The sequence below is a fragment of the Tasmannia lanceolata genome, unplaced genomic scaffold (genome assembly GCF_043159265.1).
Source record: "Tasmannia lanceolata isolate RefF3 unplaced genomic scaffold, GAP_Taslan_0.1 ptg000011l, whole genome shotgun sequence".
In the NCBI taxonomy this organism is placed as follows: Eukaryota; Viridiplantae; Streptophyta; class Magnoliopsida; order Canellales; family Winteraceae; genus Tasmannia; species Tasmannia lanceolata.
The window spans coordinates 20,626,887-20,654,878 of record NW_027518688.1 but is presented as its reverse complement, the minus strand read 5'-3'; the positions used below and the strand labels follow the sequence as shown (position 1 = coordinate 20,654,878).

General features: G+C 38.3%; 1 protein-coding gene and 1 pseudogene across 2 annotated transcripts; one reads left to right on the top strand and one right to left on the bottom strand.

Moving 5' to 3' along the window:
- Positions 1–14: 14 nt before the first annotated feature.
- On the bottom strand, positions 15–21,453 carry LOC143886603 (protein S-acyltransferase 10-like; annotated as a pseudogene). The gene is made up of 11 exons (XR_013253879.1): positions 20,031–21,453; positions 19,825–19,857; positions 17,936–18,010; positions 17,749–17,799; positions 17,486–17,572; positions 16,484–16,517; positions 7,974–8,083; positions 4,435–4,521; positions 3,996–4,079; positions 801–866; positions 15–384 (listed from the first exon to the last, which is right to left on the bottom strand). The product of XR_013253879.1 is annotated as a protein S-acyltransferase 10-like (transcript).
- Positions 21,454–25,964: 4,511 nt separating this feature from the next.
- Positions 25,965–27,837, top strand: LOC143886601 (uncharacterized). Its single transcript, XM_077390650.1, has 2 exons — positions 25,965–26,353; positions 27,249–27,837. The coding sequence occupies exons 1-2, from the start codon at positions 26,123–26,125 to the stop codon at positions 27,657–27,659; spliced, it is 642 nt and encodes a 213-aa protein (XP_077246765.1). The 5' UTR covers positions 25,965–26,122; the 3' UTR covers positions 27,660–27,837.
- The last annotated feature ends 155 nt before the right edge of the window (positions 27,838–27,992 follow it).

Sequence of the window (27,992 nt, the reverse complement as noted above, 5' to 3'; positions counted from 1 at the left end):
ATGGTATTAATTCAAAAAAAGAAAGAAAGATGAAGACACCGAATCCTTAAATCGGGTTCGGCCGCTGTTTTTCATTTCATAAAATTAATGAAAAAACAACCTTTGGTTAATCAATATCCTTGTGTGGTCAGGGAATGTGGATACTGGAAGAGAACAGAAAAAAATTCTAAGACAAAGCCACAAAATCACCTGCTGGCTTGTTCAACAAATCAGCAACAACGACCCCATACAATGTCTGAGCATGTATGTGGTCTTGCTTTAGCTTCCAGTTCATCAGCTGTGGGTAAGGGTTCAATGGTATAGATGCTGCGGCGAGAGCAGCAGAAGTTATAAATATTTCTGCAGACACCTTTACTGAATGGATACACCCACTCAGGAATCTCCCTGCAAATTAAGAGATAATATTGGATATTTTCCATAAAACTAATGACAAGACATTCCTTAGACCCTGTTTGTTTTGGATTTTGAGACTGATAGCGAGTCAAAAACTGATTATTGGACTCAAATTTATGTTTAATTTTGAGCCCAATAATCAGTTTTAGGCTCGCAATCGGTTCTAAAAATCCAAAACAAATGGGGCCTTTAGATTTTGAGAATCGATTGAGTCCAAAAGTGATTATTGGACTCAAAATTACACCCAATTTCGGGTCCAATACTCAATTTTGGACTCAAAATCCAAAACAAACAGGGCCTATTATTTGACTCTGGTATGTGTTTTATCAAGATAATAAATTACCACACTTCTTGTTTTCAATATTCAATGCAAACTCAAGCCAAACTTAACATTTATCTATGCATACCTTAGATATGAAATGCGTCGCCTCCTTCCAAACTCATATGTAGTTTGATCTGTCAATACCAGATAGATGCAGAACAATGACAGGTGAGCTCTTCAGTGTTGGATGAGTGTAAGACAATTTTAGCTACATATCAAGTAATGATGAATTGTGAAAACGAAAATGGTAATTTGGACTCTTATTCAGTTATTCCTACCTACCTTTGTAAAAAAATAATAAATAATCAAATGGGAATGATATGGGGGCCACAATGTTTCAAAAAAATTTGGACCACGTCCCCACAACACATTGCTTTTTTTTTTTTAAAATAACAAAATCAAGGATGCTCTGACCGTTGACTTTTGCAAGCCCGCTCATGCGAATTGGATTTCCATCGCTTCTTTCAGTTTGTTTGTACATAGCTTCGTACTTTTTTCCTTTGTTTTTTCCCTTTGTAGTTTTGACCATCTCGGTCTTTTTAATGAAATTTTCACCATTCTAAAGGATTCATTTAGCCAACCCCAACTAGTTTGGGAAAAAGGCTTTGTTGAGTTGAGTTGAGTCCCAATCACCATAGATGTGTGTCATATATAAACAACCTTCAGTCTAAATAATAAGTTGATTTGAGCTACTCGGTCACAAAAGTAGCATAGGACAAGATGAATAATTTTGTTGTACCTCCAACAAATTTTCATTCGTAGGTGACTTGGGCATTCCAAGTTGTTGGATTTGGTCATCATTTATATTTAAGCCCTCGAGTGTAAGGTCTCTATTCTCGTAACACACTAATACCAGAGACAAATTACCATTGATAATAGTCTGAAGAGTAGAGAACTATCAATTTTATGAGGAGATTTTGTGAAAGGGAAAAGCCAGTTCACTATTCACTTTTTCACTCACTAATACCAAAGAACTACAATCCGTAGAAATCCCTTAAGTGTAAGAGTCAGAGGCTAAAAAAATTAAAGCTAATGACTAAACCTTTGCAAACTACTATATTATATAACAAGAGCCAGCATGAATGCCATTCGATTTTGTTGCTATATTATATGTAACAAAATATAACCAGTGAGCATTACCCAGCAAGCATTTGAGGGAAGATGATATTGATATGCTTGATCAACTTCATTTGAATCTGGTGAAGTAATAGTAAAAAACATAATCAGATTAAAGACCCTAAAGGCCTAAACTATATTTGCATATGAGAATACCCCCATCTGAATGCAGCAATGTTAAAAACTGAGACTCAGATAAGAACTCTACCAAGGTGAATTTGAGGCAACTGGGATGAGTCAATGATTCACAGTCAATTTTTCATTGACTCAGGAGAGTCAAAAAAGTTTTTGATTGTCCCAATAGAGCGAAACTCGGATGTGGACAGGAACTCAGTCAAGGTCAAACTGAGTCGACTTGAGTGCGTCGATGATTGACTCAGTTTTTAAACAGGGGAATGTAGAACCCACAGTTATCAATCACGTTTTGTTTCGTTTGAAATGGGCATTCACGAGGCATCTGAAAAGAGACGTATAATATATCCATAAATTGGCTAGAACCGCTTTGGTCAGAGTAATTCAGCCACCATAGGATAAAAGGTTTCTCTTCCAAGATGACAACCACTTCTCAACCTTCTCCATAATTGCATCCCCAAGAGCTTGTCGAGGCCTGCCCACCGCAAATGGGAAGGCCCAAATAAATGTTCAGAAGCTTTGCAACTGAGAATACTGGTAAAGGGACCCCTCCCCTGATTCAGATGGGTATCCACCATTATGATAGTTTCATATAAAACATTATATAGTTTCATATATATCATAATGGGTATCAATCCATTATGATAGACTTACTAGAGTTCCTTCCCCAACCCGTGTCTTCTCATAACATTTTTATTTGTAATATTTATAGTTAGCACTTAGGACTTGGGATTTTTTATGAATGTTTTTTTTTTTAGTTTCATGGATGAATTGCAATAAATTTGATGTTTTAAGTAATAAAATGTGTCTTCTCGTTAAATTTGGTTGATAAAATAGTTTCATATATTTTTCAAACAATATTTCTTTTTTGGATTTTTTAATTTTTAACTATTTAAAAAAAAACTTCTGTAGTAGCATCTTTTCCGAAACGAAACAATGGAACTGACAAAACAAACAGTACGTCCCGTCCCACTAATCAAAACAAAATGCCGAAACAAATGGTATTCATAATTATGGTGGATCAATTATAGCAGATCCCCATTATCATTTAACATAGACCAATGCACTCATCTGTCTTGGAGAGTTTTACTCCAACAAGAGGGTCGCTCATGGTCTCAAACATTGATGCAATCCCTTACCAATAGAACATGACAATCAGCTCAACTACAAACAACCGCAACCAAATCTAGAGACAAGATGATGTAGGACCGGGAAGAGAAATAGAAGAAAGGGGAGAAAAAGAGTAGACGGAGAGAAGAGAAGGAAGAATAGAAGAAGAGGAGAAGAAGAATAGGAGAAGAAGTGAAGATTTAGAAGTAGAAGGGAAGAGATAGGGTTGAAGTAGAAGGAGAATAGGGGAAGAGGAGAAATCTAGGGGAGAAGCTCTCAATTCAATTAATAATCCAAAAGTTATGATTCCTAATACAATGAGGCCTATATAGGCAATGGAACTAAAATTCCATGGAAAATATAATCCCTAAAAATAGCATGGAAAATAAAATCCTATAAACTAATAACATGTAAATAAATCCTAATATCTGCATCACAAGATGTGACATCATTTTCAAACCATGAATTCGAGGTCACGTTCTAGTTATTAAGCACAAAGCCGGCATGTAAAAGATGTATCAGCCGTTCAACAATTATATAATAAATCTGATTTGATGGCTTTTGTATGGGGCTCGACCCTTAACAAAATTACCAGGAAAAGGCCTCCAAAAAGAAATATCCCTCTGAGAACTGAAATTGTCCACCCTCGCGCATACTCATTCATTTGTCATCAATAGCAAAAAAAAAACACACAAACACACCACTGACCTACTAAAGTATATATGGTTATCATCATTTTACAAACTAGACCCATAAACAAGGAAAAAAACATGCTAATAAGATCATGTAACAACAAAAGCCTCAAATGGCCTCCATCCAAAGCAAAATCATAAATTAAGAAATATAGTAAAGAAAGTACAATGTTGTACTGCAACTGTTATTCTAAGACAAGAAAATATGACCCAAGTTGTATCAACCTTACCTATGGAAAAGAAGAAGGAAGAGCAGAAAAATAACGCAAATGAATAAAATAGCCAGAAGGAATATCACAACGGCGTCCTACCACCTGAGTATGCATTCCATTCATAGAGATGATCATTGATTGTCAAGCATATGGTACAGAATTAAATTCCAAGGGCAAAAAATATTCCCAATAGATCTTAAACCAAATTCTCAACATAGCAAGATAAACGGCACCAGTAATAGATGATACATCATGACTAAGGCTCTCTTCATTTAAGATTATGACAACCGATTTTGAGTCCAAAACCAATTATTGGACCCAAAATTAAAAGTATTTTTGGGTCCAATAATTGGTTTTGAACTCACCATCGGTTGCTATAATCTCAAACGAACAAGGCCTAAAGCATTCAACATTTTAGTTCTAGCATCAAACTTTAATCTATGAGAGAATAGCATACCATGCTCTTGGAGTGCTGGACTTCAAAAAAATGAAGTACAAGATGCCAGTCAAGATGCACAATGTTGTTTCTTCTAAAATGTACCACCTATAACATAAATAATTGAAACCGTATAAGTTTACTAGAAAATAAAATGTGCGGATAGACACGTTAACAAACAAGGGAGGGGATGTGTAAGATTCTCATATTTCAAGATTGAATGGAAGCATATATAACATATGGTCACATGGAGATGAAGAACTAGCTGGCCCAGTGTATTTACATTGAAGCAGAGATCCTAGAATTTAGCTAAATATTTTGGTGTTTACATGTGCATGTTTCGTCTTATTAATCAATTTTGCTTTATCATCAAAAACAAAAACATGAGAGTAATTGTTTATATTTATGCCTCAAATTCTATCCTATGTACATTTTTGTGGCTCACTATTCTCTTTCTCTAATCTCTCTCTTAACATAGACAATACTCCTCGTCTAAGCCTATCCCTTTCTACAACCACATCGTAGAGACCTCCCCTCTACCTACTAGCTCAGGCTCCAATGACGATTGGCTCAAAACTGAGAGGGGCCCAGTTCTTCTAATTCCCTCGTTCATTCGACTGAAATATGCCCATCCTATTCCTTCAATGAGATCCAAAACATAGCCCCATCCATTGTCAGGCTAAAAAGATATCATTGCAAAAACGACCAACATGAGTGCATAATCAGGCTGCTTCGCAACCTACTCCATCACACTATCTGTCCATAGATCACCTCTGCAACTTTGCTTTCAATCTCAACAAAGACTTCCGGATTCCAAGCATGGAGTAGCACTCCCCATATTTCCCACCAAGAATCTGAAACCTTGGCACCGCACGAAGTGTTCCAAATGCACAAACTGCTAAAGTTTGCTTGTTGTAGACTCCTTCTGGTGGCTCTAACATTACAATCCTCCAAATCCACAAAGATCAATATTTTGTTTGGCTCCACCAAGCATATAAGATCCCTCTTCTTTAATCGTCCAAACTTCCAAATCCAGTCATCTAAATAGTGGGCAAACAGCCAATGAACGCGTGAGAAAGCCATAAATCTCAACTAAAAGGAGGTGTTGGCTTTGACATTGAAGGATCCATAGCCCTTAGCAGCGATGACCATCAAGGCCACGCTCCTTTATGATTCCAAAAGGCAAGACAAGACTCATGACTCTTTGATCTCTTGAATGCCTTCACCCACCCAGAGCGTCAGCACTGATGGCTCGCTCTGATCTACAGGCTTAGACAGAACATCCCTATTTCCAAGGATTTTAATGTTAGTTTCAGTGTCAGTTTCGGCCACCAACGAAACCGAAAAATATTTGGTTTCAGACGAAGTTTAGTCCAAAATTATGTAAAAAAATAATAATAATTCGGTTTTCATAAAATTTCCACCGAAATTTTAGTGGAAATCTTTAAATTTCGGTTGAAATTTTGTACATAAGGGTGAAAAACAAAATTTCGGTTGAAATTTCGGCAAAATTTATAAAAATCCGATTCATTGTGAATTTCGGCCGAAATTTCGGACTTTGGAGGAAATTTAAAACTATGCCTATTTCCACCCGGATCTGACGATCTCGCAGGGGGGTCTAAGGGAAGTGATCGAGGCTGTTGTAAGCGACATCAACCTGCCCTAAGCTCGTTGGAGCAATAAAAACAGCCATTAGACCATATCGTTCTGCATCTATTGCATTCCACAATCCGCCAACAATTATCGTATCGACATCTGCGACAAACCAATCTCCTGGGTAGAGTTCATTAGATTTTTCCTCATTTCATCTCTTTTCTCTTTTCTCTAACCCTAGAAATCCACTTTCTTTCATCTTGCATGAGTGCCCAAAGAACCATGAATTAGAGTCTTCATATCACCAATGATATATTAAGAGATCATGAGAATTCATTCACACTAATGCCAACTCGTTCCAAATAAGTAATAATGAGGCATAAACCTCTATCTTCCCCCTTTGTGTCATGTTCAAAAGATTTTGCTCCGAACTGAGAAATAGGGACATGATTTGATTAATGGTAATCCTTCTCAGAGGTCACACATATCCTTAGCATATATGAACAGCATAGATCATGTTGAAATCCCATATTTACAGAAATCATGATCAAAGTGACAGAATTGGCATTGTTTGTGTGAGTTTTTATATGAAGTATGGCCATTTAGGCCGTATAGTCCTGTATTGTTCCGAAGGTATTGTACATAAGATGATCCAAACCGTCCATTTTTTGGCCACAACGTAAATAGGTTGTGCCCTAGAAATCATTTCCATAGGATGATCCTAACCCGCTGATCTACAAAATCTCTTGTTTGTATATGACAAAGACGTATGAAGGTAACTCCGCATCCATTCATCTAAAACGGGTTCAAGAATTCACTCTTCAATTATATTCAGACGATTAATAAATTTAAAATGAAAGGGCAACCAAGAGATCAAGATTCAATTTTGTAGAAAATCCGAGAAATACTTCTCAACAGATCGAACACGATGTGCAACAACATACCAAAAGAACGATGCAGAGAAACACAATATTTTATGTGGTTCGGCACTGCCACGTCCACAGGGGAGGATTTTCACTATTTTGGTCTAGGGTTACAAAGTCTCTTCTTCTTGGCCAAGAAAACACAAAAGAAAAAAAACCTAATCCCGCAACCCTAACATGTAGCTTATATATCAACGCCACTACATGGAGAAATTTACCGAATACCCTTAAGAGAAAACCCAAAACTTCAATTTACCTTCCGGGGAGCTGCCCCGGAAACCCCGGCCGGGGCACTGCCCCCGGCACCCCCAACGAGCTAACCACATAGCTCGGCCCGCGTGTGCGCCGCGCACATTAGTCCGTCTACACAACATATTTTACAAAAGATAATCCAAAAATGTAAATATAAACCAAAAAAGGTACCCATATTAACAGATAAAGATCCCATAGGTGAGATCAAGAATTGAAAATTCAGGGAAATGAGGAGGGGTAGATAAGCCAAGATGAGAGTTTTCAACAAATCTCTCTTTATATCTGCACCAAAAGAGTAACAAGAATCACCAAAAACTTCTGAAATGCAAATCTATCAAGTCCCTCAAATTCCAACAAAAAACCCCAAATCTGATCAAAGGATCAACATGAAACCTAACTTCAGAATATAAGCCTATAACTCACCCAAAATAGCTGCAAAAAGGTTACCAATTTTGCCCAAAATTTTGCTCGTGACCAACAACCCAACGAAAAGGGGAACAAAGGAAGAACAAGACGTATATCTATGGACAGTGACATGCATAGTAATGTAAATGGTGATGTTGATTAAGCTAAGATTTGAAATAGAGGTATGATGAACGAAGACGCTCCTTTAGGATGCCAAATGTGAAGAAATGAGTTAGCAACAAGATTCTAGAATCCATGGGGCCCTAGAGCTCTGATATCATGTTAAACTCTGATAAGATACAATCATACAACTGTATAAATGGCATAAGCAAAGTATTTCATAAGTACCATCTAAACAGATAAGAAACAACTGTATATATGTCTTACCAAAATCAGCAATGATTCCCCTGACCTATGCATGTCCCAAGCCAAACACAATGATGATCAAATTTAAGAACATATTTGTTACAGTCATGGCAGTGCTTTGAGCATGGAGGCTGGAATCACATTAACATGAAATGAGCATCATAAGAATCAATAGTTAATCCACCAAGTAAGAAAGACATTAGCGAAATAACTATATTTTAGAGTAATGTCTCAAAGGATATTAAAATATATAACCATATTTTAGAGTAACATCTCGAAGGATATTAAAATATAACCATAAATACCTTTCTAAAATAAGTTTAGTAAGTTATAACCATTCAATACTAAACATATAATTAAATATCTCAAATTAAAGTATTAGAACAGTAGCATGCAAATTTGGATTTTGTAACTAAACCCTCTTGTTTTCCAGGTTATCAACTTCAGGCTTTTGCTTGCCAGGGATGAAAAATTCAAACTAACCAGTTATTTTTGGCTAAAGCAACATGAATTGATAGTTTGAGAAGCATCTGATATCCCCATTCTTTTCTTTTCTTTTTTGAAAAAGGAAGCCAAATTATTAAAGGAAAGAGACCGAGATGGTCAATACAATGGAAGAAAAACAAAACAAGAATAAAAAAGCGCCAACGATTCCTTGGAGACTCCCAATTGAGCAAGGCTATCTGCTACCTCATTGGAAGAACGATGCACATGCTGGAAAACAAATATCCTCATTCTATGGACAAAAAATATCCCCATTCCATGGATATCTTACTGTTAAGAAGAGTTCCAACTTCCTTACAAGAACTCTAGCTTATTGTTCATGCCTTGAGAGTAAATTGGTCTTTGAGCCATTCCTCAAGGCAACATACATATTAATATGCATGTTAGCATATATCACAGTTATATCATTATCTGTTTTGCATTCTGTATCCATCTACTCATTTTTGGAGCGAAATTTTCAATAATCTATATACTGATCATATTTAGTACACAATGTGTTCCAGGGCCCGTTGGAAGAATTTTTATCGATTCCATCATTTCACCAATCCGTACTGTTAAAGTATAAAAGATAAATAACGCCTTTCTCCAACAGCTTAAGCTATTGGAGAAGTTGGTAAGTTAACATGGTATCAGAGCCAAAGGTCTCGAGTTCAAACCTCCCGGATAGCGAAAATCCACATGCAATGGTCAGCCCAAAGTGGGACCACATGTGCCACGTGTTTGCCAAGTGGGCCACACGTGCGGGGGAGTGTTAAAGTATAAAAGATAAATAACGCCTTTCTCCAACAGCTTAAGCTATTGGAGAAGTTGGTAAGTTAACACGTACTAACTAAAACATGAAGACTAAATTGGTCTTTGAGCCATTCCTCAAGGTAGCATACGTATTTATCACAGTTATATCAGTCTATTTTGCATTCTTTATCCTTCTACTCATTTTGGTGTGATATTGTAAATAATCCGTATACCAATAATATTTAGTAAATACTAACTGACTATCTGATGAGTCTTCTTCACCTTCCCATTGAACTTCTGATGCAAATAGTAGGCCCTATAAGAGGCATAATTGCCCGTTAGGATTTATTTACATGTTATTTAGTTTCTAGAATTTTATTTTCATTTTATTTAGTTTCTGGGATTTTATTTTCATGTTTTTTAGTTTTTAGGGCTTTTAGTTATTTCCATGGAATTTCATTTCCACTACCTATAAATAGGCCTTATGTAGTAGAGATTTTTAGTCTTGATGAATTAAAGATTGATTGAGATTTCTCCCCTCTAATCTTCTCTTCTCCCTAATTTCTTCTTCCCCTTCTTCTTCCTCTATTCTTCTCCTTCTCTTCTTTTCTTCTCTTACTCTTATCCTTCTCCTCCTATTCTTCTATTTCTCTTCCCAGTCCTACATCAATTTAGTATCAGAGCAAAAGGATCCAAGACCACGCTGAAAGATCAAGCTGCGGCTCGCGAGAAATTCGTCTCGAAAATTTGCAATCCGAACCATTTTTTTAACAGACAAAACCCTTTTAAAGCCAACATCAATCCCTAGCCGAACCTCACCATCCATCTTGTCGTTGCCCGAACCATCATCCAAACCCTTGCTTCAACATACCGACTACACCCAATCCGAACCCTTCATCCTATCCAGGATCCAACCCAGAAACCCTTTGCTTTAGCACACCCGAGAGCTCCCTGGTCATCACCTCTTGTTACAAATTTTGGTGACAAAACAAGCCACCATTGAATTGAAATTTTCCCATCAAATCACAGACCCCAATCTCTGTCATCCAAAACCCTAACTAAACCCTAGCAAAGGGAGAGGAAGGAGAAATCTTTTGTTGAAAACCCTAACCTTAATCTCCTTCTCCAACCGAACAACAATCCAAAACCAGTTCCTACATACCTAAACCCTTTCATATGAAGAGTTGCAAAGAAAAGAGAAAACAATTGTTCTCGCCGGAGACGCCGCCGTCGTCAACCCTTCGTTGGAGCTTCCACGGGCTGCCGCCTCCACCTTTTGCCTTGCCGCCGCGCCGCGGCCGCTCCCTCACTCTCTCTGTACTCTGCAAAGAAGAAACCCAAAAGGGTTTCGGTTTGAGTAAAAAAGATAAAGAAAAAAAGAATCCCTACACCCCCTTTTTTCCCTAGACCACCCCTCATTCTTTAAATCTATTATTTACCTCATAATATAAGGTAAATAAACCCCCCTATTTCCCTTGGACACCCGACTCTTTAACTCCAAAGAATATTACCCCCATTCTTCCTCTAGGCACACCTTCCAATTAAGTAAGACTAATCCCCCCTCATTTACCTTTAAACACACACCCCAAAAAAATTTAAAAAAAAACAGAAAAAAACATAAATATAATTTTCTTCTCTCACTTCTCACACACTCTCTCTCTTTCTCGACTTTATCTCTCCTCTCTCCAGCTCATTGTTTCTCTCTTCGTACGGGCAATTTCAGCTCCAAAATTTGGCCTCGCCATCAGCACGAAAGTTGTCGTGACGACTTTAAGAGTCTATACAGCCCACTTTCAGCACCAAGCACTGAGTGCAAGCACTACTTCAAGTAACTTCCATCGTCTATCAATTTTGGTCCGACCTACCGGATCCGAGCCAACAAGGAATTCAATTTGAGATCCGCAAAAGCATTGTGTTCCATTCAATGTGGCAGATGGATCAAACAGTTGATTTAATTTTTCGACATCGATCCCAATGGCTCCACCATTTGTTCCATATTTTGATGGGTAGGACGATCGACATTTGCAAAGCCACACTCACTATAGCTATTATGAGGATGCATGTCTACGGTGGATCGATGCTCTGGATGCATATTATGAGTACTACGGGCCTACGGCTATGATCACCAAGCGCCCATCTGCTAAGCCAGAGAAACCGCGAGATGACAAGCACAATCAGTCTGGATACATATGGTGACGTAGCGTCGTAACTCGTAACTTAGGTAAACCTCCATTCCGTCAATGGGAGGAGGTCCGTTACGAAATTATGAAAGCTTATGGGCTAATGGATCTTTATCGGTACGAGCAAAGGTTGTTACGCGAGGAGGCAACTCGTTGTAAATGAAAAGTTGCAGCCCGATGTGAACGAGAAGCCGAAATTGAAGCAGCAAACAAATATCTCAAGCGTCACATACATGAGTGGAATTTGTAGAGCCGCTTAGCTACTTCTTCTCCCATCCCACCTGTTGATGATATTAGTTCTCAAGAAGGGGAGAAGGAATTTGCTAACACTACTGAGAAGCTACGTGATGATACCGCTAACATTGTGGATGAGACCATTATAGTTGTTGAGCCCGAGATAATTTTGGATATATAGTCCATGATGGCAGATAGAGAATCAATGACTGATGATGCATTTCCAGAGCATGCAAACCACGAGCAGTTCATTGAGGATGCAGATTCCATATTAGCATATGAGCACGGTGACAAGATTGATTCTACGGTACATGTTCCGATCGAGATGATTGTGGAGGTTGAGACAGAGGATTTCGATGCACATGATGATCATCGGAAGGATTATTAGTCTGACGTCATTGAGCCACATAAGATGCCCATGGATGAGCTTATTGTTGTTGATCTTTTGGAGGATGGTCATGGATTGGTACTACCCATAGCTATCATGCCGATCCAGGAGGAGTATGTTGCTATCTTCCCAGCCAGTTTACTTCTCCATGGTAGTTTGCGTCTTTATTATTCTACATGGGCAATTTCTTCCCTATCACTCTACCGGCATTTCCGGCGCTTCTCACGGTTGTCACGAGCATTAGATATCATGAGAACCTCCGACGGATTATGACTTCTACTGTTTCAGTGGATCGTCTACATATTTGATCCAAGCGGACTAGAACTCGAGGGCGAGTTCTTTTCAAGCGGGGGAGAATGGTGCAAATCGTAGCCCAATAAGATGCATGATTGCCCGTTATGATTTATTTACATGTTATTTAGTTTCTAGAATTTTATTTTCATGTTATTTAGTTTCTATGAATTTTATTTTCATGTTTTTTAGTTTTTAGGGCTTTTAGTTATTTCCATGGAATTTCATTTCCATTACCTATAAAGGGCCTTATGTAGTAGAGATTTTTAGTTTTGATGAAATTAAAGATTGATTAAGATTCCTCCCATCTAATCTTCTCTTCTCCCCTAATTTCTTCTTCCTCTATTCTTCTCCTTCTCTTCTCTTCTCTTCTTCTCTTACTCTACCCCTTCTCCTCCATTTCTTCTATTTCTCTTCCCGGTCTTACATCAACTTCCCAATTGAATACATCATAACACTAATCAAATTTACAAAGATCCCATTGGATTCTGGAAGCTTTTAGCATAAAACCCAATTTATTGTTTCCTCTCCAATAATAGGGGAGAATAATTTGCATAGAATTTTTCATCAAATTTGTGTTGCGCAATGTTGACAGCGAGTGTTATTATATACTGGAAAGACTCCAAAGATATTTTCTTTGGAATGACAGGGAGGCGGAGATGGAGAGTCTCTGGACAGAGGTCAGTTCCGCCAAGTATCGGGTGATGTTGGGTGGTTGAGTCATTGTGAACCTCTTGAATCATCCTTAATCTAGAGCATGGAGGGCGATCTCTAGGCTCCTAGTGGAGTTTGAGAAGGTCATTCAATTTAGTGTGAGTGTGGGGTCCAGAGCTAAGTTCTGGTGGGGCATCTAGTGTGCGAATCAGCCACTTTGGATGCTATTCCCCCATCTCTTCAGACTGGTTGTTGATCGTGACATGTGGTTGACTCCTACACCTCAGTTCCTTGGGATGTACAGTTTCGTTGCAACTTTTTTAAGTGGGAGGTTGATGAGCTTCGTCGCTTCTTTGGTACCTTGCAGGGATCCTTTGTTCGGCCTCGAGGAGTGGACAAAAGAGTGTGGCAGTGCCTTGAGGATCTTCATAGTTGATTCTTTGTATCATCGGATTTCTTTGGGAGAGATGGGGTGGTGAGATCATCGACTAGGTTTTGGAAGATTCCTGAACCACTACCTTCCCCACTCTAGGTCCTTGCTTTTTGTTGGGGTCCTTGTCTTGATAAGATTCTTACGATGGAACACCACATCCACCGGTGGTGGATTATCAATCATTGCTCGATGTGCGTGGAAGATGTGGACTCATATCAGTTTTGGTCTATTGTGATGTGGCCTCTCAGGTTTGGAGATTTGTTCATAGGCGCTTTGGGGTGGCCAGAGTGTTTCTACACACTATGATGGGGTGATGGAGTCTTGGGTACTCCCAATTGTGTCTATGAGAGGGAGGACATCATGCAATCAATGCTTGATGCCTACTCTATGGACCTAGTGGAAGGAAAGGAATAGTAAGGTGTTCCAGTGTGAGGTTAGGTCTCCAAAAGCGATTTGAACCTCAGTTTGCAGTTTGGTTATCGCTTGGGAGACAGCGTCATTGTTCTTTGAGGGGCTGTCGATGGCTGATCTTAGGAGGTCCTAGAAATACTACATAGTCGGCTCCTTTTCGGTTGATATACCATCTCCTAGATGCTCCAATCCTTCAAGTTTGCTTAACTTGATCAGGAACCACACTGGGGCAAGGATGGTAGCCTTCAAAGGTATGGTGGGAACTACAGACTCCAAGTTGGTTGAATTTTTGACCCTTCCTGTGGGGTTAAAGTGTGGGTGATGCAGGACGATTGAAAGAAGGATTGATACTTCGCTCTAAAAACAAACTGATGTAAGACGATGCTTTGAGAAATGAGAGGGATATTGGGAGTGAAAAAGATGGGTGAAAAATTAGGGGTTTGGCTCCTAAAATAGGTGATTGGGTTGCTAGAAAATTGTAAAATGAGTTTTGGGGCAAAATGAGAGGGACGGGGGATAGGGATAGATTTGAAAATATTTTTTATGGTTATTTTAGGGGTTTGGATAGAAGGTAGGTGGAAAATAATGCAGGCGAGGTTTTGGGTGAGATCAATAGAGGTTTTGGGTGCCCGAGAATGTTGTTGATGGGAAAAAAACACAAAAAAAAAAAAAATAGATGAGAGAAAATTAGTAGAAACAATAAATGACAAGCAATAAGAAGTAATCTACTCGTCTCAAGGCTTCACACCATGAGTTTCTTTGGCATCTAACCAATGAAGAAGTTTATGAAGAGACCTTTTTTCCAAGAAGCTCTTAATATGAAATAACAAATGAATGTAGTAATTTTTCTCACAAACCCAATATAAAGTATTTATATCAAACAAATTAAAAAAACCTAAGTACTAAAGTACCCCTTTCCAAGGACTTAAAGACTTGCTCCCACTTAAATTCCTGTAATACATGTGTGGGGCCTATTTTAAACCGCCACAACTGAAAGAAAATAAGCTATTTTGACGAAAAAAACTCTAATACCCCCCACCCCAGGGTATGACTTAAAATGACTCAAATAATACTCTAAAAACCAAATAAACCTCTTAACACTAATGATGGGACCTATCTTCTTAACTCCTTAATTCTTCATGTCATCTTGGATGGTCCCCCATCAGTGGGCTGGAGGATGAGCCGTTGAGTATTGAGTGTGACTCTAAGAATGTCATCTAAGTATGGGGGGTAACTCAAAGAATGTCATCTAGTGGTTGCATCACCCAGACATAGCTTCATGGGTATTCTTTGATTTGATGGATGAGATTATGGATCGTCTTACTGGGAGAGATCGTCTTCCATCATGTATGGCAGTCGACCAATGAACGGGTGGATGAGCTTGCAAAAGATGGAATCCATCATGATCTTGATCACATCTTGGCCGAGCCTACCTAGCTTATGGAGGAGTGTTTGGTTCCTTAGCTTTATTTAGATCTTGTGGGACCTCGGTTCACGCCTTAGGTGTATCCTCTTTTGAATTTATGCTATACCATTTCAAAAAAAAATTATTGAAAAAATGGCTAGAAAGAAACTAATAAGCATCTCAAGAAAGCATTTAACACTCATTTGAGAATGAACTGAGGCAAGCATGTCTCTAAAAGCCATAATTATTAAGTAGCATCATCCATATGTTGTTAAGAAAATATTAAGGTCAATAAATGTGCTTGTTAGAGTCAGCTACTCTCAAAGTGATAGGTTACACTTGAGCGAAAAGGTACACCGCAGATTGAAACAACATAAACCCAAAAATGATGCAAAATCGAGTGAGAAGAACAATTCCAAAGAAAGGTTGCTTTTAAATTTTTATCATTTGTGGATACTTTTTGGGAGTTTCAAAATTTTTTAGGGATTTTAGAAAAGTAAAGTTTAGGAAAAATCATGTTTCTTAATTAGCAAGTCAGTGTAATTAGGTCTCTATATGTGTTGGTATTTGAGTTTAGATTTTTTACGGATTAGGGAACAGGTCTAAAGATAGTAGTTTGGTTTAGATTGGAAGATGGGAACTGGGAGTCATAGTCATTATCTATATGTATGTAGAAGCCTTTCACTATTCATGACACTATTCAGATTACTGTTAATGTTCATAGGCCTTTGTTGTTTCCTCTAGTGATGTACCAACAGTTCTAACATGTGCTTATTGATTTTCTTCCTGTTTACAATTGAAATTTGCTTCAATACTCGCACCCCTATTACGTTATTAAATCTAGATCAAAGTACAATAAGCCGTGTGGAATATACATTACAAAAGAAGTGCAAATGATTTAGTCTGAGAAGTTTTTCCATGTTCGAGTTTATAGATATCCATTGCGAGAATAGAGATAGTAGTCATGTTACATAAAAGCCGATTACCCTTAACAAAAGTGAGGCTGGGGTAGGTGAATTATAGGCAGAGCTGCTTTTTTCAGGTATTGGCAAAGCCCCATAATCTGAGAAGAATAGATATCCATCCTACCTCCTAACAGTGGAAGTCAAATTTCAACTTAATGGAGGTACTCTTACATAGCTTGAAACATGGAATAAGTAATGCAAAGTTATTCCAACCTCTATATTATGAGAACATCAACTTATGGAATAAACTATATTACCAAGTTCTACAAAAATACGGAAACAAACATTCTAGTTAAGCATACAAAAGAAGGATATAAACAAGATGCAGTAGTACCTGCACAACATTACAATAGGTGCAAGTCCAATTTCTGCCACAACCGAGAGGAAGGAATTAGTGTCTGTTAAAGTATAAAAGATAAATAATGCCTTTCCCCAACAGCTTAAGCTTTTGGAGAAGTTGGTAAGTTAACATGGTATCAGAGCCAAAGGTCTCGAGTTCAAACCTCCCGGATAGCAAAAATCCACATGCGATGGTCAGCCCAAAGTGGGACCACATGTGCCACATGTTTGCCAAGTGGGCCACACATGCGGGGGAGTGTTCACGTATAAAAGATAAATAATGCCTTTCTCCAACAGCTTAAGCTTTTGGAGAAGTTGATAACTTAACAGTGTCATATTGCACGGAGTAAAATCTTACGTTCAAGAAGGTGAAATCCATAAGTGATCATATATTCTAGGTATATGATCATATATTCTAGGAAAACACTTCTAAAACGGGATCCCGTCTAGAAAATAAAGAAGATGGTGAAATTGACCAATGATTTGGTCAATTTCAACTTGATTTTTGGCTTTTGTGGGGATACGTGCCCCTTTCTTTGTCTTTTACGCACATGTCACGAGAGAGGCTCTCATCTTTTTTTTCCAAAAGGGACTCCCATTTTGCTAGCAACCCACTATATTCTAGGTATGCATATATATGATGTGACATGTAAATATAAGCACAAAACAAAAAAAAGGGTACAACAATGCAATGTCTAATATTTACGGAGCATCTGTTCAAAACAATGGCGGCACAAAATGTATTCTTGAAATGGCCCTCCGTAGTGGATTATGCCATTTTGTGAAGTATTAACCCGTTAGGGCAAACCAAGATAACTGCCGGGATGTCTACCCATATGAGGCTAACCTTAGGTAATGCAAAGGTGTTATTGATACTTCTTAGGAGACCACAATGGTTATATATTAATACGTAAATGAATGCGTGTACAGTAAACAACCAAAAACTCATGTTTCCAAAATGATAGTAACAAAGTATAACCGTAAAAATTTTGTCTACCTGCTAGATGATCCATGAGGATACATATCCTTCAGTAGCTTTACCCACGAAGTAGTATTTGTTCCATTTTCGCTTGAAGCAGATTGTCTTTTCTTGATCACCAGAAAAGTAAAATAAGACTTAAGCTGTACTAACAAATCAATGATTCACAATCTAAATTCATTATCATACTAAAAAATCTCTAATTACTACTTGAAAATGGAACTCTAAAAGTACATCCAGTTATAACGATCCACTCTTGCTTTGAAGTCCTTGTTGTTTACCTAAAAGTGGCCTGTGATTCATTCCCAGCCCTCATTGCATCAAGGACATACCTAAAATAAGAGAAATAGATGACAAAATCATGTCTTATACAGATAGGAAAAGCACCATCAATGATTTATTAGGATAGTTAAATGAAATTTCTACAACACTGAAGAAAAGTTTGGCATGTATGAAAGTCACAATTACCCAGGAGAAGAACCTGATGTAATAAAATACTGAATTAATGTTGCAGCGACCAGCACCGAGTATATTACACTATACCTGAAAATTGGGAAAAATTAAGGACAGAACTACAAGCAAACCAGGGAAAGGAAATGGTGAATCAATCCTGAACCCAAAAAGAGCTTACTCGTTAATATACAAGGTTTAGATAAAATATACAGTTCTACCTTAGCTCAGACAAGCCAATTAACAATGAACTAGATACATGCAACACCATTACAATGTTAAATTATAAAATTATAAGATTGCTTGAAACATGGTTTTAATGTTTTCAGTTCCTTTAGGTCTGAAATTTTATAACCTCAAATTTGGATTGAAAGCTTTCCAATGGATGAACCAGCTAGTGTCAGCTCATATACTCATCATTCATCTTACAAAATCAACATGAACAAGCATATGTGCATCTAGAAGTAGGAGTATAATGGGTCATCTCCTCCGAAAGGGACTTCAGTTTATTGAAGCAATGACATAAAAGCAAGTATCCTTGTTGAAGGCTTCATCTATGACGGCAACTGAAAAGACATGACAGCATTTCCAGTCAAGATGAGGGCCTCCATATGACTATGTCTTTCTAATGGAATTCAACTGCCACAACATAACAAAAGATCATCAGCATATGGGGAAGCAATTGGCCCATAGTATAGGTGTTTAACCCAAGGTTGCCAAGGCGGGAATCGAAAGCGGGATTCGATTCGGGATTCGAAAGCGGGAATCGAAGGCTCCTGGGATGGTGGGAAGCGGGAATCGTGGGTTTGCCAGAGAGTCGACGGGGATTCGCCGGGGATTCGTCGGGGATTCTTTGGGGATTCGTCGGGGATTCGCCGGGGAATCGCTAAGAGTCGTGGGGAGTTGGGATTCGCTGGGGATTCGCAGGGAATCGCCTGGGAATCGGGGTTCCTATAAAGTGGGAATCGGGGTTTCCCAAAATTGGGAATCGGGGTTCCCAAAATTGGGAATCGGGGTTCCCCAGAATCGGGGATTCGAATCGAATCACGATTCGGATTCGCGATTCGGGGATTCGCGAATCCCCAACTCTGGGTACGAATCCTGCTTCCTTGGTTTAACCAAAATATATAACTGAATTGCACAACCCAACTAAGATAATCCAATCAATTTAACTTCTAGAAAACCATCATAAAACGCAGATTTTCCACTGACCAGCAACCAAAACGAGGGAGTGGCACTCCCAAGCAAATTCAGAAGATGTAACATCGCTCGTTGACAATGTCATTAAGATAAAAAAGTAATCAGAGTGAACCAAACCAAACCAAACCAGTGTTTCAAAATGTGTATGCGAGTCAAAACGCGTCCAAAGCAAATCCTAGTACTTAAAAACAGTGCCGCTGAGAACTTGGTTGATGTGACCGATTACTAGTTGACATGGTCGAGTACTCAGGTGAGTCAAAGGAGTCGACTCAGGCGACTCAACAATGAAGAGGGGGAGTTTTAAAACTATGCATCAAACACCATAAGCCAAAAATTTTAATCTTCAAATCAAACACGATAAGAAGTTTTGTCAACCCAAAAACTTAACATCTTCACATAGACAGAAGCCCACAAGAAAATGCATTTTCACAAGCATAAACAAAAACAGAATGAATAAATAAGCATTTCCATTATAATTTAACTAGTTGTGAACTCATTAACTTTCCTTTTTTGTCTACTCTGCAATAAAATAACCATATCCAAGTCTGAATTCCAAAAACTGAACAGTCCCACTATGATACCATGAACCACATGAACAAAAAAATTGTAGAAACACCACTCTAATTTGAACCCAAAACAAAAATTATAAGGCCATTAACAACAAAGGTAAACATAACAGCAAGAGAAAAATAAATGGTTTTAAATACCATGGTTCCTTTTGAGTTATATACATCAAATCTCTGTAAAAAAGAAACAAAGCACCCACAAAGATCACGTGTAAGACCACCAAAGCCAATTTTGGACCCTATGAATATCTCCTCACTGAAACCCACAACACAAAAACAACAAACAAAGAAGAAAAATCATTAAAAGGATTTTATCAATATGAAAAGAACACAATCAAAGAATATACCTGGATCCAATAGACGTGGGAAAAGCTGAAAGCATCGCTCTTTGGCTTGCTCGCAAAATCCAACGGTCGTCATTGCAATCCTCTCATTAGACAAAACCCAGAAAAAAAAAAAGAGAGAGAGTTTTCAAAGTATGTGTTAATGACTTAAATGTTCTGGGAAATGATATATTGGCCCCTTTTTTATACTTGGGACAGCCCCCTCAAGTGTAAAAGAGTTATCATAAATTCATAAATAGATAAGAGGGGGATGTCCCAAGTAAAAAAATGGGTTGAATATATCACTTCCCAAAATTTTAATTGTGGAGTGTTGAGCCTGCCATGTCACCCAGATCAAGATCAATGATCCAATGTGTTTGATGGCATATGCACAGAACACTTGATGATCTGATCAGTTAGACTGTGAGGGATCTCAGCGTTGGATATGTTGGAGGTAGATTGGATAAGTTGGTTAGATGAGGTGACCTAGATAGATTAGGCAACTAGATTGGATTAGAATAATCTCCTTCTTTAGTTTTCGAAATTTGATTCTATGTTTATCAGTTATCACACCAGTACACTTTGTGATAGATTGTAATCTAGCAAAAGATTAGTGAAAATCTCCTTTTGTAGTGACCCTGGGTAACCAACACAACTCCTTTGATTTTATAATGGTATTAGAGCCTCCGACCTAACCTGACAAGAATAAGTGCTGGAAATCCAAACCCTTAGCCCTCCTGTCATTGGTACATAGACCATCTCGCATCCAAAATCAGTGAAATCTGTCACTCTTTGTGACTTATCGTGGTATTAGAACAGGTCGATCCAGCCACGCCTTGAGCACAACCCTTCCAGCTTCGTTCTCCGGCGAATGGCCAATCTAGTCGTCCGCTGGCTACCATAATCGCTTCCTACTTTCTGCTTAGAATACAATCACTTCTAACCCTACCAGTTCCTTCATTGATACTAGCCCTGCATCGTCTTTCACCGATTCATCATTCCAACCCAGTTACTTCATTCCAATTTGAAGTTCCCACTCTTGTCGCCGACTCAGTGGCAAAGCCAGGATTTATACATAAGGCTGGACCCAATTGAGTTGAGCCTATTAAAGAGTTTGGCCCAACTCAACAGGGGAAGCTGCCCCCTTATGCTACATGTAGCTCCGCCCCTACTGACCGTGCGTCCTGCTCGAAGGTTTATCAGATGTTATCATCGTCTCCTTTAATCTCACCTCCCGTCAGGATCCTATTCTTGAATCCGCATAGTAGAATATATCCAAGAATGGTAGGGCACCACACGTCAGACCAGCAAGAGAGCCTCGCGTGCTTGAAGAAGAAGAGGTCATTGTCGTCCACATCATCTTCTAATCCTCAAAAGTCATTCGGGCCGAATCAGGGCTTGCGACAATGCTGTGAAACAACCAATTACTCCAAAAGCTTAAGCAGTTAGAATTGTGTTATTTAATCATTTATACTTCAACACCCCTCCTCACGTGGGGCCTCCCTTTTTTGGGTTCGGCCATACACTTCGATTTTTAATATCAAGGAGTTATTGGGTTTGAACCCAAGACCGGCCATCGGGCAGATACCATGTCAAACAACCAGTTACTTCAAAAGCTTAAGCCTTTAGAGTTGTGTTATCATTTATACTTCAACAAATGGGAGCTGCTGTTCGAGCTTGAGGAAATCAACCACTCTGTTGCAGACCCGAACATTTACGAAATCATGGAAAGCCCTATTCCTATGTCAACAGCATCATCATAGTAACGAAAATGCAAATCAAAATCCGCTAGACTCACAGATGGACTCTCTTCTCTTTGATCATGAGCATATTTCCTTCCCTCACCTGTTACGGTAGAGTAAAATTTGAAGGGAAGGAAAGCCCTCGTCGAAGATATAATAATGAGAATAATCTTTGAGTAAATGAATAGGAGGCCTTAATTTCGTACAAATAATCAAGCATACCCTCCCTTCCAGAGAAACCAAATGGTGGCTAGCAACTCCACAGGTCTAAGCCATTTATTTCTCTGTATAGGCCTCGCGCACCAAAAAAAATTCCATAGAACGATCCTACCATCCAACCCGGAGGTCTTTATACAATGGTGTACAATCTTTGAAGTAAAGGGCAAAACCATTGCTTTTTGAAGTTCATTCACTTGATCATCCTATGGAGAAAATTTTGGGTGGCAGAGCCTATACAAATGAATGGTTTAGACCACCCAATTATGCGAGCCCCAATGCATTATTTGCTGCGATTTTTTCTTTCCTTTTTGGGTTGCTAAGCTGGGCTTGCCCTGGATCCAACCAGAATTTGATTAATAAAGGATATGAGCTACAATCCTTAAGATTAAGGATTGATTGTAATTCTTTCATTGATTGATTAATTACGTAATGTGGGAATGAATATTAGGGGTCAAGGTGGACCCATATTTTAAAAACAGTGTTTAGATTTCAGCCAACACGATTAGATTTGGAGGTTGTTTCACCTCCTTCACCACAACTAAGTGCATCCTCTAGATATCACCCTTTTCAGTCTTTCTGTGAAGGACTGTGATTAATCTCCCTAAAAATCATGTTTTTTAATGTTAACCCTTCACAAAAGAGTGAACCTGATTTTGGGGTGACACTTGACTTGACACACTAAGGCTCTGAATGTTTTAGATTACGGCAATAGTTTGTCAGTCCAAAACCTATTATTTGACTCAGAATTAGTTGGATCAAGAAAAATATAGGCATAAATCCACACTCAATGACTATAATTATCAACGATCAAATAGATATTATCATATTTTCGAGACATTGATGAGGACCACATCATACACTCATGACTAAAATTTTCTATTAACTCGGTCGAAAAGAGTGTAATTTATCACATCCTAAGTCAAACACTAAAACACCTTCGTACAAGGTCCGCCATGTGCTTATCTCTAACATTGGCGTGTTTCACTGCCCACAACAGTTGGGTGTCGGGTCCGATGTGAGTAGGATCGCTTAACCACGCTTCATTATTAGAAAAATAACCGCATGATACAAGCCAGGTAAAAAGTTTAATTATGATTAGGATAACATCCATAGCCTTGATAATAAGCTTATTTTAATCAGTTTTAAAATCAACACATAATGAATTTTAAACTTTTGTGTATTCCTATGTAACGTGAACCTTAACACATTTTTGCGAAATGACGGTGCCAACATTGAGAATATCGTAAAGATTGAAGATTTCATCTCTTCCCAAAGTAATGGTATTAAGGAATTATATAAAAGGTAGGGACTTAGTTATAGTTTCTAATTAAGTTCAGGAGGATGTTATATAATAATGGGATATGTTATGGACCATCGCAGAAAGGCATTTTGCGGCTGGCTGTTGCATGTGAGAGCAGTCACACAGGCTCACCATTCAACAGATTTGTAGTATTCATTTAATTCATCCAATAATCGGTTTGTTCCTCACAATCGGTTCTCAAAATCTTAAACGAACAGGACCTAAGGATGCATTTGGATTGCTGGAAGCAACATCCTATTTCGATTATGCTCATTTCTGCTATTTGGTTCAAATAAATAAACGAAATAAGGGAGTAGAATTAAAACCAAAGCCGAATAGATTGGGAAAATGTTGAAATCTGTTTCCCCCCTAATATATGGTATTCTAATTCTACCCCAGTTGAAATTAAATTTTTATTAGAATTTATTATTAGAACTTTTTCCCATTCCATCTATGGGAGAATCAGAATACGATGGTGATTCTGATTCATGATTTCAACTATCTAAACGAACCATAACGTTGTTTGAATTGCCGGAATTAGGTGCTGGAATCGGAATTTGATTCCAATTCAGTCTAACTCTGGTGTTTGGTTCAAAAAAAGAAAGAAAGATTGGAATTAAGGGTGCGGAACCATCACTGGGTCGGAATTGGAGGGGGAAATGCCAGAATCTGTTGCTCACCCTAAGAGGGTATTCTGATTCTTCCCTGGCCAGAATGGAATTTTTACAGTATTTTTTTTTTTTTGAATTGAAATTTTAATTTTAATTATTTTCTCATTCTGTTCAAGGGAGAATCGGGAATTGGAATATTCTGATGATTCCAATCCCTAATTCCGGCAATCCAAACACTTAATGCTCTGTATGGTTGCCGGGTTTTTTTTGTTCCTGGGAGTTATGTGGGAGAAAAAAATACCCTGGGAGATAGGTGGGAAAAAAAGAGTCCTAGAAGTATCCTGGTAAAATAAAAATCCCATGTTTGGTTATGTGGGAGAAAAAAAATACCCTGGGAGATATGCTGGGAAAAAAAAAACCTTTGTTTGGTTGCTTGAATTGTTGGGTAGAAAAAAATTCTTCTCAAGCTTATTTTTGGTTCCTGAGTTTATTTTTGTTCCCGGGGTTATCTTGGGATGGGATGAAAAGGCAATCATTAAAGAAGTGGGATTAAAAAATTCACCCCACGAGTAATCATTACAAGAGTGGGATTAAAATAAACCTAGTGCTAAAAGGCAACCAAACATGGGATGGGACCAAAATTTAACTTACTCTCCCACAAAACTCCCAGGAACAAAAAAAACCCGGCAACCAAACAGAGCACATAAACATATATTAGGCTTGTGGGTCCCACAACAAACAAATGATCTTAGAAGGGTGTTGGATCATCTGCTCAACAAGAATTCTAGCAAGCTATTATCTCACCAGACCAATTACAAAAGAAAACATCTTGGATGGCTATTGCTCATAAAAAATCTTTACCTAGATATTTTCTTCAAAGGATAACCACAAAAAATTAAAGAAAATGGCTTTCAATCATGACTTGCAACAATAATTCCAACCCAGAACGGGACTTTCCATCCTGGCTTGCTACTGACTGAACTTTTAATTATTTTTTCGTCAAAATTCCTACTTAGTTTAGTTTAATCAAGGGTTTAATTCAGCTCAAATGGGGTTGGATTAATGATGATTCCAGACAAATCCATGGGTCCAAATGTAAATTACCTGTCACGGGGCCCACCAAGTTGAAGGTCTAGAATAATTATCAAAGAGTCCAAATATTTCACAACTTTACACCCTTTTTGAGGAGGAATTAGTGTTGCCCATTCCAAAAGCAAAGTAAGAGTAATGGAAACAGAGAGATAGACATCTAATCCTCTCTAAAGAAAAATATAAAAAGCAATAAATCAAAAGAAAAAGGCGAAATCGACAGCCAACCGACACTCCCACCTTCAAAATTCAAAAGACTACTCCTCCTTTTGGAACATTAGCTGAAACCAATGGCTAAAGTAAAAATAGTACACAAAAGGGCAGTCATAAATTCACCCCATTTTATGATTAATTCACCCTCTATTTTCCAAGATGGACTGTACAGCCCACACCACAGGATCATCCAAACCGTCCATTTGATGGGCCACAATATAAATAAGTTACGCCCCAAAAAACATTACCATAGGATGATTCTAGCTCTCTGATCTAAAGAGCAACTAACATTATGGAAACTTCTATAGATCGGACGGTTGGGATCATCCTATGGAAATGATTTTTGGGCCGCAACCAATTTACATAGTGACCCATCAAATGTGTGGGTTGTACCGTCCATTTTGAAAAATAATGGGTGGAATCATCGTAGAAGTAGAAGGGGGTGGATTTATCAACGCCCCTCTCAAAATCATAAAAGAAGAGAAAAAAAAAAAAAAAACCCCTCCTTTTGTTCTCGCCACCCATCTCTTTAATTCAAAGAATCCGTACTAAAAACAGGTCTAGACACGTGGCAACTCCTCATATGTCAACGTGTCCACACCGACTTCAAAGATTTATCCTCCCGACGCCAACATGGGTCCCACACCACCACTCACATTCAATGTCCACGTGTCATATTCCAATTGGTCATGTACTGTCACACTCTTTTAATATTTGAGTCGGTTGCTTGAATAAACTCAATTAGCTAACCTTTCTTTTTCCTGTACATTGCTTCGTTGTGTTAAAAGACGCGTTCACAGAAAATCTGCTATAAAAAGCTACAACCCATACTATAAAACAAACAACGCCCATAGCAACATTACTTTCATTTTTCTGTATAGTTCAAACCTTTGTTACAAGCTTTTCATTCTTCTTTGATTTCTTGTATTTGCTAAGTTTACCATGGCTGAAGAACAACAAGACCACCATGAGAGTGAGGTTGTTGAGACTGAAGTGAAAGAGCGTGGATTTCTAAGCTTTCTGGGTAAGAAAAAAGAGGAAGAAAAGCCTCAAGAAGAAGAAGAAGTTCTAGTGACCGAGTTTGAGAAGGTTCAAGTGAGTGAAAAGGAGGAGGAAAAGGAGAAGCATAGTGTTACTGAGAAGCTCCATCGATCTCACAGCAGTTCTAGCTCGGTAAGCAGAAAATTAATGAAATAAGAAAGCAAAATCAATAAATCTTATTGCCACCCACTTGTTCTGATGACTTTCTAGTTTTCACATCCCTCTATTTAGTTGGGATTTTGAAATATGTGTTGTCTGATAAGGAGTACAAAAAAAAGATGGGTGGAAGAATACCAAAACAAGGGGGGGTGGCAAGGTAATTTAATACCCTGTATTTCCTTATATCGATTCCACTTTCTTTTCTCCGCTGTTCTCCACCAAGAGGATTAGAGGAAGGGGGAATCGACAAAAAAATTAAGGATATTTTGGTCATTTCAAATCTGGGATATTTGTTTAGTGGGCCCAGCCTAATCAAAAGTAACCGTGTGATCTGGCGAATCTAACCGTTGGATCAATGGCTAATTATTTGGGATATCATCTCCACGTCGGGCCCACTAGAAAGGAATGCTCTGATCACTTTGACGTTGTATAAGTTGGCCCAAATCAATTGTATTTTGTAGTAATACCAAGCTTCTAGTATTAAGGGCAAAATGGTCATTTTACAATCATAATCTCAATAATTCCTTGTTCGTTTCAGATTATCACAAACCGATTGTGAGGTGTAAACCTACTATTGGACCCAAATTTAAATGTAATTTTGAGTCTAATAGGTTTTGGGGTTACAATCGGTTGTCATAATCTTAGGCTTAGTGTTCGTCGCTCATATGTTCTAACCCGTGATTCTCCCTCCCACATGATCCGAGTTAGGATGGCTTTTGTGCTTTATATTGTATCTTATCTTTCTCTTTATCAAATAAACTGTTAGGTCCCCGCCAAACCCCAGCTTACCAATAAAAAAAAGAAGAAGATCCCTAACCATAATCTATGTAATTCTTGCTTACATTTATTCTTGCTCGAAACTTTTCAGTGTAGCAGCGATGAAGAAGAGGAGGTAGAGGGGGAGAAAAAGAAGAAGAAGAAGAAGGGATTGAAGGAAAAGATCAAGGAGAAAGAATCCGGCAAGAAGGCGGAAGAAGAGAAGAAGGTTATCGAAGTTAAGCAGGAAGAAAACACGGCTGTCGCCATCGAGAAGGTGGATGAAATCCCAACAGAAAATACAGAGGAGAAGAAGAGCTTTCTAGAGAAGATCAAAGAGAAATTTCCCGGAGGACACGCTAAGAAGACCGACGAGGTAGTTGCGGTTGAGCACGAAGAAGTGGTGGTGACAGGCCAAGAAGATGTGCAGGTTCCCAAGGAGAAGAAGGGTATTTTTGAAAAGATCAAGGAGAAGATTCCTGGTTATCACAAGAATGGAGGAGTGGAGAGTGCTAACCATTGAAGGCTTTTTGTTTGATTACATGTCATTGTTATTATCTTAGGATGATTTGTGTATTTTTGCTTTGAATATGATGTGCTTAGTTCATAAGGGCTTGTGATTTTTTTTTTTTTTTTTGAAGGGAACATGGATGTATGTACTAGTGTGGTTTTCCTATTGTGAATTGATGATTATTTATATAGTTTCTTTGTTTTGTACAAAACTCTGTTAGCCCAAAAATCCACTAGCATTTCCTATTGTTATTTTGTGAGAAATTATACATTGTGTGGGCCTGAAGTCTAGTATTCTCTAGAAGTACAATGAGCCCTCTTCGAAGGATGATACAAACTGTTCATT